General features: G+C 36.8%; 1 protein-coding gene across 1 annotated transcript; it reads right to left on the bottom strand.

Annotated features, from left to right (window-relative positions):
* Positions 1 to 419: 419 nt before the first annotated feature.
* On the bottom strand, positions 420 to 19,755 carry LOC142524863 (ABC transporter B family member 20-like). Its single transcript, XM_075629005.1, has 11 exons — positions 19,134 to 19,755; positions 16,541 to 16,595; positions 16,277 to 16,452; positions 15,975 to 16,175; positions 12,179 to 12,438; positions 11,764 to 12,074; positions 11,455 to 11,675; positions 11,034 to 11,374; positions 10,049 to 10,839; positions 9,661 to 9,902; positions 420 to 2,190 (listed from the first exon to the last, which is right to left on the bottom strand). The coding sequence occupies exons 1-11, from the start codon at positions 19,515 to 19,517 to the stop codon at positions 961 to 963; spliced, it is 4,212 nt and encodes a 1,403-aa protein (XP_075485120.1). The 5' UTR covers positions 19,518 to 19,755; the 3' UTR covers positions 420 to 960.
* Between the last annotated feature and the right edge of the window lie 747 nt (positions 19,756 to 20,502).

Here is a 20,502-nt window from a genome sequence, read left to right as displayed (position 1 = left end):
TATATTAATAATTCCAAGTTCTTAAAGAATTTTTGAATCATAGCAAAAATGAATAAATAGCATTAATAATTTGAACTTGATAGGAAATTTATGAACCTACCAAACCCCAAAATACAACCAAACACATGAAACCCAAAATATAACTAAGAAAGATGAGGATATTTTTTGTAAACTCACAAATCAACTAACTTTTATATATAGAATAAAAATAGTAAATAAAAACGTATATACATATTAGACACACTTGAAACACATGAATTTACAACCAGACTTTTAAGTTATATTAGTTTCTATTTTAAAAACACAAGATTTAAACGCCTATATATATTTTACAAAGGTTTTAAGCAACTCTGACTTCTCCCAAGGGAGCTAACTAAGTTAAATTTTTATAACAGTCTCTTTTTGTATACACACAAAAATTACAAAGAATGCCTTCTTTTACACTTCATAAATTCTTCTGAGGCTGAAAGATGTACTTACAGCAGGAAAATTGGATGAAATTAAAAGGAGGGCAGGGCAATGTCTAAAGGTAACAAACTGAACTCATATTAACCACACGTACAAACCCATAAACGCAAGCGAGCATAATCTATTTGAAAGTTATTCTAACATCTGCCGCATACGTCTTAACAGATTGATGTAACCATCGAGAAAACGAGGAAAAAACTCAAACATTGCCCGATCAATGCATGTAGTCTTGAAAAGCCTATCCACACAGCCACACAGGTTAAACCATCGCCTACAAACTATATTCCACCACTCAACCACAAAGTATTGGACATGCCAAGACAGGGTCCTTCGTCACCAGCCCAAGAAAAATACTAATCAGCAGCCCCGTTCAATCTTTACCTATCCCATTATGTCCAAAGAATCTACCAACTCATCCATCAGGCAATTGGCCCATCACAGTGGAAATGGACCAGAATTTAATGGCATATTACAAAACATCATAAAGCTCGTCTAAAGAAGTCTATGTTGTCGCATCCCCTTACCAAAGTGAGGTTGCATCAACCGGACATATAAACCATTCCTTGCTACCAGCGTATCATGAGTCCCTTCCTCGACAATTCGCCCACCATTGAGTACAACAATATTGTCAACATGCCTCATCATAGCTGCTCGATGTGCTATTAGAATAGTTGTTTTGTTCCCCATTACCAGAGTATCAAGAGCTTCCTGTACCACTCGGCTTGACTCGGATTCGATGGATGAACTCGCTTCATCTAATAACAATATTGGTGCATTCTTTAAAATGACCCGGGCAATTGCAATTCTTTGTTTTTGTCCAGGAGTCAAATCTACACCTCTCATACCAACATGCGTATCATAACCATGGGGCAAACTGCTAATGAAATGATGAGCATTAGCTATTCTTGCCGCTTCTTTCATCTCAGCTTCACTAGCATTATGTCTTGCATATATGATGTTTTCTCTTATGGTGGTTGAGAAAATTATTGGTTCCTGTTGAACAAGACCTAAATGGTTCCTCAACCATCTCAAGTTGTAAGATTTCAAATCTCGCCCATCAAGTAGCATCTGACCTGCAACTGGATCGTAGAACCTTTCTATCAAAGAGATTATAGTGCTCTTTCCAGATCCCGAGACACCAACCACTGCAACAGTTTGTCCCCCATTCACTTTGAGACTGAAATTGCTGAGCACCAAGACTTCTGGGCGAGTTGGATAAGAAAAGTCAACATTTTTTAATTCAATGCTTCCATAAACATTCGGAGGTTTTAATGCTGAACTATCATCAGGATCAATCTTAGGAACTCGATCAATTATTTCAAAAACGGATTTCAGAGACTCTCTTCTTTTAAGAATATATGGAGCCAAACCAAAAGGTTCTACCAATGCAAAAGTGGCAAAAGAGAAAACCATATACTCCTTTAGAGCTGTCGACAAAGTCACATACCCATTCTTCACAGAAAGAGCAGTATACCAAAGGAGGAGAGCATTGCAGGCAAACAAAAGAAATTGAGAAAATCCAAATGCAAATCCAATAGCCATTCCATGAAGAAAGCTTTTCTTGAATATCTTTTGAAGTTGCCATCTGTAAAGTTCCATCACCTTGTTACCAGCACAAAATGCTACAACAGTATAAATATTTCTAACAGCATCTTCCAATACCAAAGATGCCTTCCTATGCATCTCCTGAATGCCCTTGGAAAATCCAGAAAGCCATAATTTCTGCAAGATTAAACTTCAAATTTAGTTTTTTTACAGAACATTAACAAGCAATGCTTATATGTGAATTCAATTTTTTTTTGCATTATAGAACATCAACAATCGATTCTTATATGTCACTAATGTGGGGAAAATTATGTTGGTCTTGCCACAGTAATATAGGTGGAGGAGAAACAAGATATGAATAACAAGATCGACATCCCCAGAAAAATAGTGCTTGATGCTATATTCATACAGTACACTCTTTAAAGGTCATAATCATCCACTGCAACTTAAGGTGGCTCATTTTGACAAGCTTTTTCAGATACTTTCTTTGTTTTCAGTGAGCCCCTACAGACCACTAAACTGCAAATGCACCATGAGCTATCAAGATTAAAAAATATGAGGTCGGTGTACAATTAGTATCGTTAATTCCAAATGACCAATGTACATTATTATACTCCCACTGTATCAAAAGGCCAAATAGGCTAAAAATGATGGTCCCGTAGTTAGGGTGCATAGATTACGCCAGTTTTTGTGCTTTTTACACAGGCTAAGATAAAAGTGAATTGTAATTAAAGAGAAAAGTTGCGATAAGAAATATACTGTCCTCTTTTGTGCCAGGTCATTGCCCTGCTCAACATTTCACCTGAATTAACCCATTTTAGCTAAAAAAAGGCTTATGCTATATTATTGCATCTTGAATTCCAAGAGGGGTCAGCAATTGATTCAATAAAACAAAGTAGATATCCAACTCCAAGATAGGTGCCAATCCACTTCCACTGACAAGCCTATTACAATCCACTCAAACCACCACATTTCAGCTCTCTAGCAGGTGCACCAAGAAACTTTTGCCAAAGCTTTTTGTCACTTCTTTCACTGGCCAAGATCAATCTCATTAAGTTACAGGTTTTTTGGGTAAAATTTATTGGGACTTATTAGAAGCCAGTTTCCGAACCTCGAGTTCACAGCAATTTGGGTGGAATCTAAGCTCCATCTTTCCAAATATTCACTACAAAAGATGATTGACTCATGTAACGTTTTCAACATTTACGAAAACTAAAAAGTAACAAAGACACTTCGGTTACCTCTTTCCAAACATGTCCAAACTCTAAGACCCACTATTGGCCTCTTCCCTTGTCGCTTGTTTCAAACCCCCTCTAACTTACAAGGTTATACACCGGACCACATTCTGTTCCAAGCCCAATTGAGTAATATACTTGTGTTACCCCAAAAACCGCATAATCTACAAGAGTTCAATAGCAACTATTAAAACAATTTACCCCAGTGCTCTCATTTTATTTCAAATGTCCTCATGTAATGATTCATTTCTGAAAAAATATTTTTTCCCAAAAGACCCGAGTGATGCCGCACCGCAAACTCCAGACCTTACTTTTAGGCCAGTTTGGTTCAGTGGATAAGGCAAGGATGAATTAACTATCCATCACAATCTCATGTTCTTCTCAATTTTAGAAAGCCAAACCCTGATTGAATCACTTGGCCTGTCAGAATTTTCTGATAAAGCGTGAGTACGCATTCTTCATTACTCTTGGGATTCCATCTCTCATCTACACCGGTGGGAGTGATAATATGGGTAATTTACCAAAAAACCATTAAAATCATAAAGGGTGATATAGCAACAATGGAGCGGTAAAGTAGGGTCTGAAAACCCAGCAGAGTCCCAAGCGTCAATTTTTACCCTCCACCGCCACTAGCGCAGCGGCGCAAGCACAGATATCTAATTCAACAGAGTTGCCGGAATAGCCAGGGCTAGTACCACCACCATTAAAAAGAACTCCAAAAGCTATCCCCAAATGAAAGGATGCATAAAGAGCTGACTACCAGATGAAGAGGAAGAGAAGAATAAAAGGCTGAAACAACTGTTTCCAGTAAAGGTAAAGTAATATGATGTAAACAAACACAAAGATGCGAACCCGTGTTCTTGTGCTGATAAGTCATGAGTTTCAGTAGAATTGGTAGTTTGGGTTATCTTGAATATTTGGTGCTGTGGAGTCTTTCTTTCATGCTATTTTCTGCCATGGATTTAAGTTGAATTTGACTGTTTCCCCTTCTTTACCCTCTTAGGCAGGCTTATATTTCAGGACTCTCGGAAGGCATTGGGAGATGTATATTCTTTCATTTATTATCTTTTTCATTCTTGCTAAATACGGAAGGAAGGTCTATACAATCTGAAGTTCATATTTTTTTTATGGGAAACGATATTATATTATCTAATAGAAGATAAAAGTTACAAGGTGACGGAAAAGATATTTGCAGGTACACAAAAGATAATCGATACTCTGATTAACATCAACAACATATAAATCTCTAATCTCTAACTAAATCTGATATCGAGAAATTCTTAAAATTGAATGCTTCTTCATCCATACTAAAGCCCTAAATTAGATCTTAGTATTCTTCAACTGACTCTACTATATTGTTGAATTTAAGACAACTACAACAAAATCATTATCAAGAGCCGATCTTCGAGCAACCCACACCAAACCCAACTCCTCCAGAGCTTTGACCAAATAACATTTGTGAATGGACAATGCAAAAACATATGATTTTGAGTCACCTCCTCTTTCATAGTACACACCAGTTCGGACTAAGTGCACAAGTAAGCCATCTGTTTTGCATCGCATCACAAGTTCCACAAGAATCCTCGAACCTTATGTGGGATTGGTATTTTCCAAATAGATTGAAAATAAGGGATAGAGGATAGGCACCGATCGGGACCGATCGGGAAAAAAGACACCGAAAGATTTGACAGAAAAAGACCCTGCAGAATCCCCTTCCCAAACTGTGAAATCTACACCATCAACATCTAACCTAACATTATCTAAAGACCCTAACAAATAACTCAACTCGTTCACTTCCTCGTCCCTCAAATCTCTTCTCAAGTGCCATGCTCAGGATAAAGAAGAATTAAGATGAGTTCTCTCCTCTCGAATGAATTGGATAATAGGCTAGTAAGAAGCGTAGAAATGAGGAATAGAGATGGATAAAGGTCTTTAAAAGATGCTCTCCCCTTGATCCTCCCAGAATCTAATGACATGACCTCTTTTAACCACTACCCTCACTAATTGACGAAAAACGGGTAAGTTCAAAAAATAAATTTCCAAAGACATGTAACATTTCTTGCTAAACCCGCATCCCAACCATTATCTTGCAACTTATATTTGCTCACAGTAACCTTTTCTCCATAACGGCTCCCCTTCGATAAAGCATCTCCACCACCATTTCCCCAAAAGTGCCTTATTCCTCGAACATATGTTTCCAATACCCAAGCCTCCTCTTCTTTCGGTCTGCAAACATGCTCCCACGCAACCAAAAGGAAATGTGACCATAAAAAAATCCCTCATTATCTTCTCCATAAACCCCGCTACTCCTTTTGGTACCCTAAATAAAACATGAAGTACATTGGGAGAGCATTCAATACTTCAGAAATTAAAGTTAATCAACCTCCCTTGGATAAAAAGGTTTTCTTCCAACTCGCTAGCTTCTTAGACATCTTGGACACCACAGGTTCCCAAAAAGTAGTTTTCAAATAATTGCACTAATAGAACCTTAGATATTTATTAGGCCACTCCTCCCTCCCACACCCAATATTTCTAGCTAAACCTTCCATTTCACCTTTTGTACAATTAGTAGCCATCAATGCGCTCTTTTATAAATTGATCTTTAATCCCGACATTCGGCAAAATGAGTTTAAAATCTCCATCAAAAACCACATGTGACTCTCACTATCAACAAAAAACAGCGTATCGTCTGCAAATTGAATATGTGATACCTCAACTTTCTCAAGACCAACTTCCATGCCCCGTATCTGGTTCATCGCCTTAGCCTTATCCACCAATCTACCCAACACATCTATTACTAGATTAAACAAAAATGGGGAAAGCGGATCCCCTTGCCTTAGACCTTTCTGCCCCTTAAATTTACCCCTCGGTCAACCATCTATAAGGACTGAAAAAGACACAGTCGAGATGCATCCCTTTATCCAGTTCCACCACCTTCTTATGTAAAACAAACTCCAAAAATCTCCAATCCACGTTATCATAAGCCTTCTCCAAATCTACCTTAAATACATACCCACCTTTTTTTTCTTTTTACATCTGATCTCCTCCACAACTTCATTGGCTGTAAGACAACAATCAAGAATTTGTCTCCCTTTCATGAAAGCACGTTGATTTTCAGCTATTGAAGAAAGTTGTTGATGAGCCGATTGATGAAGCTAGAACTTAAGTATATTCTTAATTTTGTGGTAGGAAAGGGATTACATAAATTGAAGTGAATGAGGTAATCTTTAGCATACTTAGGTAATTGTGTTAAAACATAAATTTAATCCTTCCTATTATAACCATACCAAATGCAATTTATAAAAAAAATGCAAACCAAAGGCTACATATTTTATCATACAACATTGATTTTTTCCACAACTTTCAATTTTTTATCATCCTCATTATACGTCCTTCAGTTAACTCATCACACTAACCAAATGGTACCTTAGGATTCAAATTGTAAAGACGTCCAAAATGTTAACTTACAAGATTATCCAAATTACTTTGCCGATTCAAGCAGCACGCTTAAACTGGAAGAAAGGGAGTACTTCAACATTTATACAGATAAGAGCTAATAGTTTCTATATAACTAAAATCACTTCCCATGGTACGTATTATTTCATGTAACATCCGAATAATGTAAAGTGCATGTAATAAATGAAATTCCAAAAGAATAATAAAGCCGAACATGCAGTTTAAATATTAAAATGATTTTTACATGCTTCTTCGTGGATAGAAGCAACACCAAAAAAAATTTCTCTACAGTGGCTTTATCAAATTTAACATGGTGCATAACGTTGACCATTATATCATGATATTTTTTTAACTTTTAGGGTCATATAGAGATTTTGTTTCACCATCCATGCACACATCATTCCTTTTTTTGTCATTCCAGTTACAAAAATCCTGTTTCTTGTCATTACAACACTCTTCAACCACTCCACTTCCAAGTTAAATTCTGTTCCATACTGGAAGAATGAACCACTAGAACTACACTGGTTCCAATCAAAATAAGACCATGACAATCCATCAAACATGCATACAACACGACTTGTTAGCGTCCGTTATCAACTATTATCCAGTGAATTGCAAAATCTTGTGCATTGGCTTCACTACAGAACTTTCACCATAATTAAGTTTCTATTAGCTTCAAACGTTCGACTCAATTGTAAAAGCATTAGCAGAAGAGAAACAAATATATGTGAAAAAAAGTAGAATGAAAAAAAAAACATAGCAAAGGTATGCATTCTACGCCTGTAAACAAAGTACTGACAGGAAGGTTTATTATAGACATAATATTTGTGACACTTGGGTACATATTGGTTCGAATGATAGGATAATTGAAGGATATATAGTGAGTGATTATAAGTTGGAAAATAAAGATAAATAATATAGTATTATAAAATAGATGATGTTTGATACGATTTTAATTTGAAGGAATAATTTCTTGTATTGTCATACAATGACCAAAATACCCTCGTCCTTATCCATATTTACAATACATTTTGTTAGATAATTTGGACCATCGATGAACAACTACCCATGGAAGCCTCTCGACACCACCTCCAAACCTTCTATTTCCCAATCTACAAACAAATCTCGAAAATACACGACACAATTTTAAAACAACGAATTAAACCAATTCCCAAACTCATACATATGCTCTGCAAGAAGAAGCTCCAAAATCCAACCGCAGACTCGCAAATGACTCGAAGCAATTGCTAGTTTGCTGCCCTCTACTTTTAGAAGAAACCCACTTCCACTAATCAAGTCTGAGTACAGGATGAGTGATGCCATTGAGTTCGAAAAGAATAACATTTCTTGGTTTTTGAATGATGACATCGAGTTTGAAGATGAATGATTTTAGAAAAATATGGCAGAGGGTGATATGATATTTTTATTGCTTGTGATTTTATCACTTCAATTATTGCTTCTTATTGAGATTATGATTCTAGGTTAACTAAATTAGAAAATAAAGACAGAAGTTTGGAAATTTACCACACCAGACGGCCATGGTGGTTAACAAAAGGACAAAATGTTGAAGAAGATGAAAGAAGGTTATTATGGACAATGTAACTTGTTATCATGGTTAATGTACAAAAAAAGACAAAATAACAAGCAAAGGGATCAATTATTATGCAAATTAGAGTGAACAGCGCAGGCCATCAACATATTCAAGGGATTGCAAATAAACAAAAAGAGATCCGAAGTTCCGAACATAGGATATACGAGGGATTATTTAACAATTATACTCTTATCATTCCTACCAAACATAGAACAGCTTGTAAATAAAAGTGATAGATGCTGAATTGGGAGGATAAAAGAACCGAGCAGCTTATGAAGAATCCTATGTAGCACGGATACTCCTAAAAAAAATTTCTGAAGTATCACACTATACGACACGGATATGATCAAAATCCTTGTTGTTGACTTTTGTAGGTTTGACCAGTCGGATATGCCTTGGTCACGGCGCGGATATGTTTCGGCAAAAAAAAAAATTTCTTTTTCTTTTTAAATCACTGCTCTGAAATTGTACAATGTATATATTTACATGAATATGTATATATCTTTTTATATAAATACATATATATATATATATCTCTACAATATTTATTACTAAATCTATATATATATAATATTTTATATTTTTTAATAATTGTCAAATTCTAGCCGTATTTTGTCTTATATTTTCAAATTTTGTCGTATCGTCATATCCGTATATCGTGTTCGATACGATACTCATACCCGTATCCATGCAACATAGGATGAATCTAGGTCGCACGGTGAGTGTAGACAACGAATACTAGAACCAGTGCTAGTGTGAGTGAAAGGAAGAGCTGAAGGGCACTATGACACATATGACCAAAATAACAAATGTGCATTCAAAAAACATACAAATAAGATTAATATCTTATGGAGATACTTTCAATATGTTGTTTAAATTGTAGAAATCACAATAATATATTTGGTAACTTGAAGAATAAAAAACTGGCTACGGATAATTTAGTGTAAAATTTAAGACAATTGCAACACAATCATTATCAAGAGCCTGGTGCAAGCTTTGGAAATCGAAGTGTGTGTGGCTGCAGGTGCAGAAGCAGCAGCGAATGCTAATATAGTCTGTAAAGCAGTATCAACGCTCATTTGAACAAGCTTTTTCATATAACATTAATTTGTTTGATTTGGATTTCCTTGTTAGAATTTGCAACGGTCTAAAGATATTATCAGAAGCACTTCAAAATATATATTTCAATATTTTGAAGGACAAGCAAACCACCTGGTATTAAGGAAAGTAACCACTACCATGCACTCAGGAAAGTCTTACAGGGAAGTTAGCTACACTCCTCTCTCAACCACTATGTCACAAGTAATATAGTAATGGTTGAGAGAGGAATTCATACACTAGAAAATAAAAACACTTGAAGTATACCTGTGCTATGGCAGAAATTGTAAGAATGGGGAGAGTTGCTAATGCAACAAGAGCTAATCGCCAATGCAGAAACATCCCGATGAGAACAGCAACTATAACAGCTGCACTGTCTTGTATGAATATTGAAAGCCGATTGCTAAAAGCAGCTCTGACAAAAGTGGCATCATTTGCCAGGCGCATCGACAGGTTATCGGCACTGTTCTCCTCTAAATCAAACCATCCAACTTCATTTCGAAGCATAGCTGTCAAACACGAAAGAAAAAACACAGAACCCATCAAAGTAGAGATATAATGCTTATGACAAATTGATGATCCACCCATTTAACATGATGGAACACTAAGAATAAAGTAGCAGAACAAAATTAACAGTACGTACACAATCACATACCAGAAAACATCATTCTTCGAACTCTTTCAGTCATTTTCTCCCCCATTATACCGAAGTAAAAGTGCTGTAGAAAATTCGCGATAACAGTCACAATTCCCATGCCTGCAATGATTAAGCACCACCTATCTATTTCTTGACGCCTATGATGTTTTTCATCTGTTCTATAATATGCCGTTACTGTGAGTGCAATAACATAAGCAAGAACGGGATTAAAAGAGCCAAAGATCGCAGCACCGGTGCTTCCTAAAACAGCATAAAGCCACTCTGCAAGGCTGAGCTCTACGAGCCTCCAAAACGATGGCTCTTTTTGAAATTGTGCAACCTTTGATTTTTTCAATGTCAAAGGTACATCGTCAAATTTACTAGGTGGCCTACTAAATGTCTGTGAGTGAGAACGTTCATTTTTAGGGTCAGATGTCAGAAGAGGAGAAACTGGAGATTCAGGATCTGAGGCACTTGTTTGTTTATGTGCAGAATGAACATCAATCTTGGGCAACTCTGGTAGTCTCATCTCAAAACTATCCTGTCTCTTTATAGTTGGTTCTTTATGTGTTGCATCAATGCAAACACCATTTTCAATCATATCTTCTACTGGTGGGCTACAAATTCGAGGAGATTCTTGAGAGTGGAATGCAACATCGGCAGGCCGAACAACATGGAGGCCAGAAGCTCTTTGGAGAGATGGGGACTTGACCATTTTAGGGGAAGATGGTTCTTGAAAGATATGGCTTGCAGATGAATCTTTTTCAATCTGAAAACTCACATTTTCCTTGTGAGTTCTCATTGGCATTCTGAATAAAATAAAATGACCCAATAAATATTCAAAAACAAAAAATTGATCAAGCAGGATGATTCAGGAAAAAAAATATCCTAATGATAGCGATGATCTCATAAAACATTACATTGGCTAGTAAAATAATAAGACTATTTATCCTTGATTCATCACAAAGTTCTACTGATTTGTTAGTGAGCTTCTCTACTATACCTCCGGGGAAGTTTTGTTGCTTCTTCGCATTTGAGAAGCTCAGCATATAGGCCATCCAGGTTTATTAATTCTTCGTGTGTTCCCATTTCAACAAGTTGGCCTTCCTCCATCACAGCAATGTAATCAGCATTCTTGATAAGACTCAGACGTCTAGCTATAATTATGGTTGATCTGCCCAGCATGAGAAGATCCAGAGCCTCTTGAACAGATCTTTCAGCTTCAAAATCAAGTCCACCGGTGACTTCATCAAGTAGTAAAATAGATGGATTGGACAGCACAGCCCTAGCAACAGATAGTTTGATTTTCTGTTCCTCTGTCATAGATAGACAAGCTCTACCAACCTGTAATGACAGAATTTTGTCAAGATAAACCACAAGGGTAGAACCGGACAAAATTTATGCTGAGACTTTCAATGAAAAACCTGAGTATCATATCCTTTATCCAGTGAGCTGATGAAGGTATGCGCGTGCGCTATTTTTGCAGCTTCTTCAATTTGATCTAAAGATGCATTCCGCCCGTAAGCAATATTGTCCTTAATAGTCAAACTCAGCAAAGCAGGTTCCTGGGTAACTAAACCAATTTGGCTCCTTAGCCACTCCAGCTTTAGATTTTTTATATTTTCACCATCCAAAAGGACTTCTCCTGCATGAGGAAAAATGTGATTGGAATGTCTGAGAAAGGTATGAAGAATATATTGCAAAAAATGTTTAACAAAATGAGGTAGTAATACCTAATGTAGGATCATAAAATCGTTCCATGAGCGGTATGATACTGCTTTTTCCAGACCCATTTCTGCCAACAAGTGCCACAGCCTTTTTAGCTGGCACGTTGAGGTAAAACCCACTTAAGATAGGAATTTCAGGGCGGGATAGATAGCTGAAATATACATTTCGAAACTCAATGTTCCCTTGTACGGATGTAAGGGTGAGTCCATCATGATTAACCGTGGAAGATGAGCGGCTAATCATCTCAAATAGCCTATAGGCAGCAATTCTTCCTTGTTCGAAAGAGTAGAAGTTTGTCGCAGCTTGATTTAGACCACTATTGAACTTAAAATACTTAGTACGTATAATAACTGACGAAAAGAATTGAAGCACGGAAGTTGCTTATAAGAAAAAATCTGAAACAAAAGAAAAGTTGCTTACAGGCCACTTAATATAACAGCAAATAGTGCCGTTATAATGTCTCCACCATGAGCTTTGCCATGTGTCACCAGGAACCTTCCCACCCAAAGTTGCAAGGCACAAGAACAAATAGCAAGTCCATACGTGAAACCAAGTCCAAGCCCTTGAACAAGACTTATCAATATACCATATCTAAGTGTCGCCTGAAGTGAAGTTGCATATGAATATTTTGCCAAAGTTTCATTCGTAAATGCGTACAATGTTCCAATATAAGAGACTGCCTGCATAATAAAACAAAAGAAAAAACTATACATCAAAATCAAGTGAAATCAAGAAAATTTAGCCAGAACCCGTATCCAAATAAACCGATAAATCTTGTACAAGCAAAATGTGAAGGTTAATTAAAGGCATAATTGTGTTGAGCAACTGGTTCTCTTTATTTAGTTTACATAATTTTGCAATTTGCAGGATAACTTACATCAGTCATGTCTTGAAGTAAGGCTCATATAATATGCCACCACACATGCATTTTTTTCTTAGGTTTAATCGCTGTAAGGTCTCAACCTAAGCATAATCTCTTCAACACAAAGATGGGCTTTTACGAAACTTGAGATGTGTCATGTTGGAACTAGCTAGAACTACGTTATCATTATTAATTATTCTGCAAAGTATACAAACATGAACGGTTATATATTCACAACCAAATTCAAATGGATATCTTGGCTTGTTATATATACCCATATGGCCATACATAAATAAAGAAAGTTAGAACACCTTAACGTTTAGTGATCATAACTAAGTAACAAGGGTTAGACTTGAAGAGGATCATGGCGCGACCCCTAAATCATGATTCAAGATACCTAATTTAATTTAAGGATGACATAAAAAAACTAATACCGTGATCAAAACTAGAACAAAACCACAAGCCATGATCACTAATGTTTGTAGAACTTGTAATCATCTCTACAACTTTTAGGAATGTCCTAACAACCTTATTGAATCGCCCATCGGAAGCAGAATGAAGAATTGAAGTGACGAGGTATGGGAACAAGGTCCAAACACCTGGGGCATCCAAACATCACCTGTCATGTGTGCAAGATCGTCTGCAACGCCCTAGGATCGCCAAAAACATGTGCAGAAAATTGCAAATACCGCCTTAGGCGATCCACGGCTCACAAAAACAAGGCATTGCTTGAGGCAATGCCATCAACGTCTAAAGCGATCAGAACACAGGAATCAGGATCCACATTTTGCCATGTATTTTACACATACCTACTCGCCACCAACCACCTAAAGAACGCCTAAGGCAAATTGGACATCACCTGAGGCAATCCGAATACATGTACAGCAATAAGCCATGTAGCCTACATACCATACAGACACAAATCACCTGAAGTGATCCAACCGCCTTTGTCACCTATAAATAGGGCTCTTCGTGCTCATTTCATCCTCGTACCTCTCTTCCTCTTTCCCAAGACCCCCAGAGCCTGCTTTAGACGTGGGGGATCTTCTAATGCTTGGTGGGCGACGTCGCGCTGTCAAAACCGCACGAGTGGTGTTATATTTTAGTGTTAGGCACAGAAGCTCTGCTGGAGTAGCCAGTGCGAATCAGCAAGAAGTCAAAGCATCTGAAAGGTAACCCCTAACCTTGCCCTTTAGTTTAAATGCCAAGTTTGATTATTAGTTTGATAGTTAGCAGTTAATTGTCTTTATAAGTAGCTTAATTCAAATAATTAGTAGTTTATAATATATAGCTAATGCTAGGTGCATGGCTAGGCATTGATAACTACTCAGGGCTAAGAACACTCGACTAGGACCTGAATAGTGAATAGGATACAAATATGAACCCATGACACAATAAAGAAACTAGACAAGATGCTTGATCAGGAAAATGACCTGCTGACAATAAGAAGCTAGGAATAATAACCATGATAGCCCTAATAAAATGAACAGGCTCTGAGAAGCCTGTAACATAGTAACAGGGACTCGGCTGCGACGCCAGAAACATAGCCCTGATATAATTTCGCACCTGGCAAGGACAAGAAGAACTGACCATGATCTTGTGACTAGATACACGCTCGAGGCTAGGATGATTTGGACTTCCGAACTAGAACAACTTGCACGAACACTGGGTCAGTATCCGACAGCTGATGGTTGTTGGTCAAGAATACTACCAAGAAGCTCTGAAGAAGCTGAATATTTCACATGTAGGACTGTGCATCTTTATGTTGGGTGTACCACATGCAACATTGTTTGCAAACATGATGGTTTATACACGGAATTGTTTATCCACGTGCTCTTGTCTAAAATATGTGTTACTTGATGTTTATTGCTTGAATTCGAGATATTGTTCCTCGTTTACAATATACGTTGCATAAAACATGATCTTACATGCATCGAGACATCTAGAGCTACTAGCATTTGATTGACATGCTAGCCTTGATATACATATTTGTGATGACTCGACTGATGTGTCTTGATTGTCGTGAGTGTTACAGTGTGGCCCTGATGCCTCTCGATTGCTATTTGACATGGAAAGTCCTACATCCGTTGGCCACGGAGCAAATTAATACACGTCCTTGAGGTACCCACACTATAGTGAATGGTGGTAGCCGGCGGAGGGGGAGTCAGCGACCACCTACCGCCTCAGCCGCCTAGGCGGTTGACTTTTTTTATATATTTTTTATATCTAATTACATATAATCATGAAACATGTGCATAAATAAAAGACACAAAAAGAAATATTACTATTCCAACTAAAAAAACTACAAAGTTCTAAAATCAGAATAAGAGTTTATTAGAAATTAAAAGTTCTAACCTAGTGGTCTTAGCGGTGGTTCGAGACAGAAGGGGCTACAGATTCGGGCACTTGTGGGTGATCGGGTTGGTTATTGTGTTTTGAAGAAAGAGTGTATAATGCATTAATAATTAGGAATTTTTAAATCTTATGACTTTTTGACCGCCCAAAACCACCCACCTTGTCTACCCCATCTCATCTTCGGTCGCCTACATAACCACCTAGGGCAAAGGCGGTGCAATCGAGGCCGCCATTTAGAATGCTGGGCACCCACTAGCCCTTTAGCGACGGCTTGTGACCTCTTCCGATATATTTGTTTCATCTACGACCACATCCATCATGCATCTTTCTCTAGTTATGTGTTGCATGTGTAATTAATAACATGTTTTACTTATGATATGTATAGAAGATTGTTCTGATATTGTGAGTAGATCTTGCAAAAAGTCTCACATGTGAAGGAAGACAATCTAGGAAGTGTTATTTGAGGATGGGTCAATTTATGATTTGTTTTTCCTCCATTGCATGATATTATTAGTTTATTTGATTTAAAAAAAACAACTTTTTTAAAAGAGCATGTATTCAATTGCTCGCTTAGGATGTGTATGATTGTTAGCAACTAATCTGGAATTTTTAAATTATAATTAAACTTATATTTGCATCATTCGGTGAGGACGCCGGACACTACAATGTCAAATGGAAAGTGGGAGCTTGTTGTAGGCTAGCGTTTTGGTACTATGATTGGGAAGGGTTGGCATTTAAAGTTAGAAATTATACATTTAAAATATAAATATATTACAGCTATTTTATTAATATATACTAAAACCTATACCCTAATGTAGAAATTGATAACGAAAATATGCATTATTAGAACAAAGATTCAAAAAAAAGAGATGACGGTGTCTGTTAGACTGTCACTGTTCGGGGGATTAAAAATAGGTTTGCGAAAATAAAACTATACAAAGGGATGAATGTGCACAGAAATCCCCAAAATATAAGTTACAGAGAGGACAAGAATGTGACCTGCTCTGCAATGCTGGCAGCTTCAGCGTAAGCATCTTGAATGTTTTCAGCAAGCCTGTGCAGGAAAATATTTGATATTCCACCAGCAGCAACAATAACTGGACCAGTGGCTAGAGTAATAAGAGCAATTTGCCAGCAGTTGAAAAATCCAATGATGAGACCGCTGAAGAAAGTGGCCATATTATGAATATAATTTCCAACCTGTCCACCAAATGCAAGTTCAGACGATGAACAAAAGTTTTAACAGTGAAAATTAATAATAAAATTTGATAAGCATAAGATTTTGGCCAAGCTGAACTTACCTTTTCACTTAGAGCAGACTGGATGAGCAGTACATCACTCAATACTTGGCTCACAATATCTCCATTGTTCCCATATGTATCAAAAAAACTCATGTCTTGGTTAAGTAAAACTTGAACATATCTCGACCTAATTACAGCAGTCTGTCGTTCCCCAGTAAGAATCCAACATGACACCTCTATTATGCAGCAAATAAAAAGTTAGAATATGACATCACCGGGAAGAAACGATATACGTCTAAAATCGAAATGTCATAGCAGGCTTACCAATCCAAGCAGAGACAAAAACCCCCACAGCAATAAAAGCAATAGTTAAAGCAAGCTGCAGAAATTTCATGTCAGATGGCAACAATTTGGACCATAAATATAGTAAAAGATGATGCCCTCCTTCCCAATCAATGCCATAGCTTCATGTTATAAACAAGAAAAATTATTTGGCTGGTAAACCCTCTACAATAAACAAACAACTGACTAGAATTTATTAAAGCATATGATGTCTGTCGTTCATCCTTTGGTTAATGGGTACCAACAATAGTGACCTTTCTAATTATTCCAGTAGAAATTGTTCGAATTATCTACTTCCATAGCAGTAACTAAACATTTATAATTCCTTATTAATCAGTTTAAGATGAAAGACAGGCATGCAAGGATCATTGTTCACGTTGAATTCTGGAAAGCAAACTGAAGCTTAAGCAATACTCTTTATTCATGTATCTCTTTTTCTGCTTGAGGAGAATATTTTGAAAGCCAACATATTGAATGCTAATGCAACCCATGATAACCTGGTATAATTATTTCTCTATAAAATATTCGAGTATTTTGCATTTTCTAATATAGCAAAAGAAGCGCTTACAAATTGAAGTTAAACTGTGACTCACACAGACAATAATTTAGAATCAAACTATCTGCAGGATTGAGTCCACACTTCGTATAGAATAAACAAATTATACAAACGAATCAAGGGAACACTCAAAATGGTATATAATGTGATGGAACCAAGAAAGGGGAGTAAATAAGTCAAGCTCCTGAAATTTCGCAATCTCGAGCTCAAACCCAAGCCTCTAAACCTCAGCTCTTGAGCTAGTTCGTGAGCTCGGAGTCTGTTTACAAATTTTATTCATGAACATGTTTGTGAACACTTAGATAATGAGTTTGACGACAAACGTTCATGAACTTTATATACATAATTAATTCTAAAATTTACACACATATATATATATAATGCTCAAAACATCAATTTTATGTTAAGATATTAATGACAATAATTTTGTAGCACTGGTTCAAAAAATCCTTGACACAATTGAGTTCGAAACATGCAACATCCATCAGGCTGGTCATTGTTTAGGAAATAAAATTTCAGGAAGAATTTAGGAATTAGTATCTTGTTTATCATATTCCTACCTGTATTACCGACATGTGTGGGATAGTGAATCATTATATCCTAACAATATATATAACATTCTAATCAGATTTTTACAAGATTTGATATCTATGGAAACAATTATATTCCCGAAAACAAAGTTAGACATCCATTTTATTTACCCAAAGCATTTCTACAAACACTCCCAAAACCCAGCCAAACGAGCCGCTGTAACTTTCAATATTTTTTTAAAGGAATTAGAGCCCATATTTTGTTTCTCAAGCATAAAAGATGACCAGAGACCAAAAAATATTGAGTATTGACAATATGTTGGCGTCCCACCACCAATATTTCAGTGCCTATATGGCTAGCGCTTGTGAAATTAGTTGTTAAAGGCTGATCATCATAGGTCAAAGAGGAAAGAATGCCAACTTCATCGTTTACGTTCTTTAGAAACCAAAACCTGAGCTAGTGCCAGGTGGCACAACAATAGTATCATACTTAATGTCACCTCACCTGCAAGCCAGAAATTGGGGAATACACACCCATATTAATATAAATTTAGTACTTGGTAAGCCAGTATCAGAATTCAGAAGATAAAATCAAGTTATGGGTTTTGAGTTGTGATTCCCCGACTCTGATTCCAAACGAATAAAAAATTATATATAGTGATAAATGTACAACTCAAATTTATTAATCATACAATAGCTCAAACATTACATTTTGATCGTGCACTCTTTAGGCACCCAAGTCGGACAAACAACGGCAATGGTTGCTAATAATCTATCTACAAACAGATGCTACAACTCGCAATTCGTGGAAATCAAGTGCATAACCTTAGATCCAATGAAATGTTAGAAAAATATTGTTTTCTAAAAGCTTGATAATTTGATGAAATGCTTTCGTCTCTTATCATGCTATTTAGATGATTGATCACCATTCAGATATAATTTATGTGCATGACTACAGCTGGGAAGTGATATTATGCAAATTAATTTGGGTGACAAACATCATTGATTAAAATACATAGCCTGTGAAATGCATATGGTTCGCACAGCTTTGGGTGATAAGATTTTGATCGAACAGAGTTTCCAGAAGCCAGGAAACCAAGGGACCTCATTGCATCCGCTCTGTTGATTTCCATAGTAATATGAGATAATTTCATTTCAGTAGGGTTCTATCACTTGTCATTAGTCGGTCACACTAGGTGTAACCATTATGAAATGATTTTTATGTTGCTCGTTCACATATAGAATCAATAAAAATGTATTGAGGCAGTCAGAAGCCTTCATATTGTCTCCTCGTTTCCATTTCGTTTAACAATGAAACAAGATTCATACATCACGTTGGTTATCAAAAGCGAAAAGGGTCTGGGCAGGGTGGTGGAGTTCGAGCATATTGGTAAGACGACCAGTACCACAACATAGTAATGAGAAAAAAATTTAGCAATAAAACATTGGGTTTCTAAGAAAAAAAAAATGCATGTGGACAAAGAATTACCTGTGTGAACTTCCGAAAGAGCTCATCGCCATCTATTCCTACACCATGGTAGCGAAGCAAATGGATGATTTTAGCAAAATAATGCAAGTAGACAACGAGAGCAGTGCCGTGGGCTGCAGCAGCGAGAGATCCAACAATCATGAGAGCCCAGTCAAGGCGGTCCGCGCAGGCAAAGAGACGGGAGAAGGGAACAGCGGCAGGGGGAGGCTCCATCTCGTCGGCCTCGGCATCGATCTCATCCTCAACCTCCAGAGGCACGGCTTCTCCAGCACCGGTGTCCAGGTATGGCGAGGGTGACTCGGGTGGTTCTGACACTTCGGAAACCGGCGTCAACGGCTGTATGTGCGGCGGAGACCACCCAAACAACCCTCTAGATATCATCATCGTTACCAAGTTATCTGCTTTAACACTTAATGACCATTAAAATCAAAAACCCTAGACCAAATGCACAGTAGTCTGCTCTATTTTAGCTTATACGAACGGGTCAAAGAAGGCGGAGATAGGTTGAAGATTGCGGGTGGAGGAGACGACGACGTTTTGAGGACCATAGTCGGAGATTCGAAGACTTGTGAAAAAAGATGAGCGAATACAGCTGTGCCACTGAAGCAGCCTCTTCTGTAATTTTCAAATAACCTCTTATACAATTACATAAGAAAAAAATAAAAACAAAACAAACAAAACATAAACATAAACATGACTACGATCAGGTAGACGATTCAAAAAAGCTTGACCTTTTACCATAACTTTCTTTAATTGTTTCGGTTATGATTTATGAACAGCCGGTTTTAGTGTTTTATGATCTAGATTCATTTTCTTGTACACCATATTTTAGATTATATATTTTATACATTGCATGTAAAAATTTCTAACTCGACTTGCTATCAAAGAAGGATCAGGTGAAGAGTCATGTTTAATAGAAATTAATGAATCATAGTCCATTGATAACATTTCAATCAAAACATTTAATTTGCATCTAGGATCTAAAGCAAAAGCTAGTAAGAAAACTTCAGGATTATGACAAAAATATTTCTCTCATTTAACTTTCATTTTTTTCCACTTGAGAACTCAAATATTCATTAAAAATTAATGTTATATTGCACCAATTTACTAGAACTAGATGAGAAGTAGGATAATAAACTCCATATAATTGTTCAGTTGCATTATTAAATATCTCTAAAATTTCACAAATTGTCTTATATACTTTCCATTGATTCCAGAAAAGGAAAAAAAACACTTGAATTTCCATCATGTTATGCAAAAAATGAACAAAAAAATCCTTGTAATCAAAAGAGTCTCGTAGTCATTTATAGGTCAAGTTCCAACAAGTGGGTATATCTCGTGGGAAATTTTTAGGTCGCATATCATTAGC

The sequence above is a fragment of the Primulina tabacum genome, chromosome 14 (genome assembly GCF_025594145.1).
Source record: "Primulina tabacum isolate GXHZ01 chromosome 14, ASM2559414v2, whole genome shotgun sequence".
Lineage (NCBI taxonomy): Eukaryota > Viridiplantae > Streptophyta > Magnoliopsida > Lamiales > Gesneriaceae > Primulina > Primulina tabacum.
The sequence above is the reverse complement of the archived record's forward strand: the minus strand, read 5'-3'. Positions and strand labels throughout refer to the sequence as shown.

What these genes read in the sequence shown, in the direction of transcription:
- LOC142524863 (XM_075629005.1), bottom strand. Translation starts at nt 19,517, where the DNA reads ATGATGATATCTAGAGGGTTGTTTGGGTGGTCTCCGCCGCACATACAG. An exon ending in AGTCTGCTCTAAGTGAAAAG is followed by an intron (nt 16,176 to 16,276) that starts GTAAGTTCAGCT and finishes TTTGGTGGACAG; the next exon opens with GTTGGAAATTATATTCATAA. An exon ending in GCAACAAAACTTCCCCGGAG is followed by an intron (nt 10,840 to 11,033) that starts GTATAGTAGAGA and finishes TATTTTATTCAG; the next exon opens with AATGCCAATGAGAACTCACA.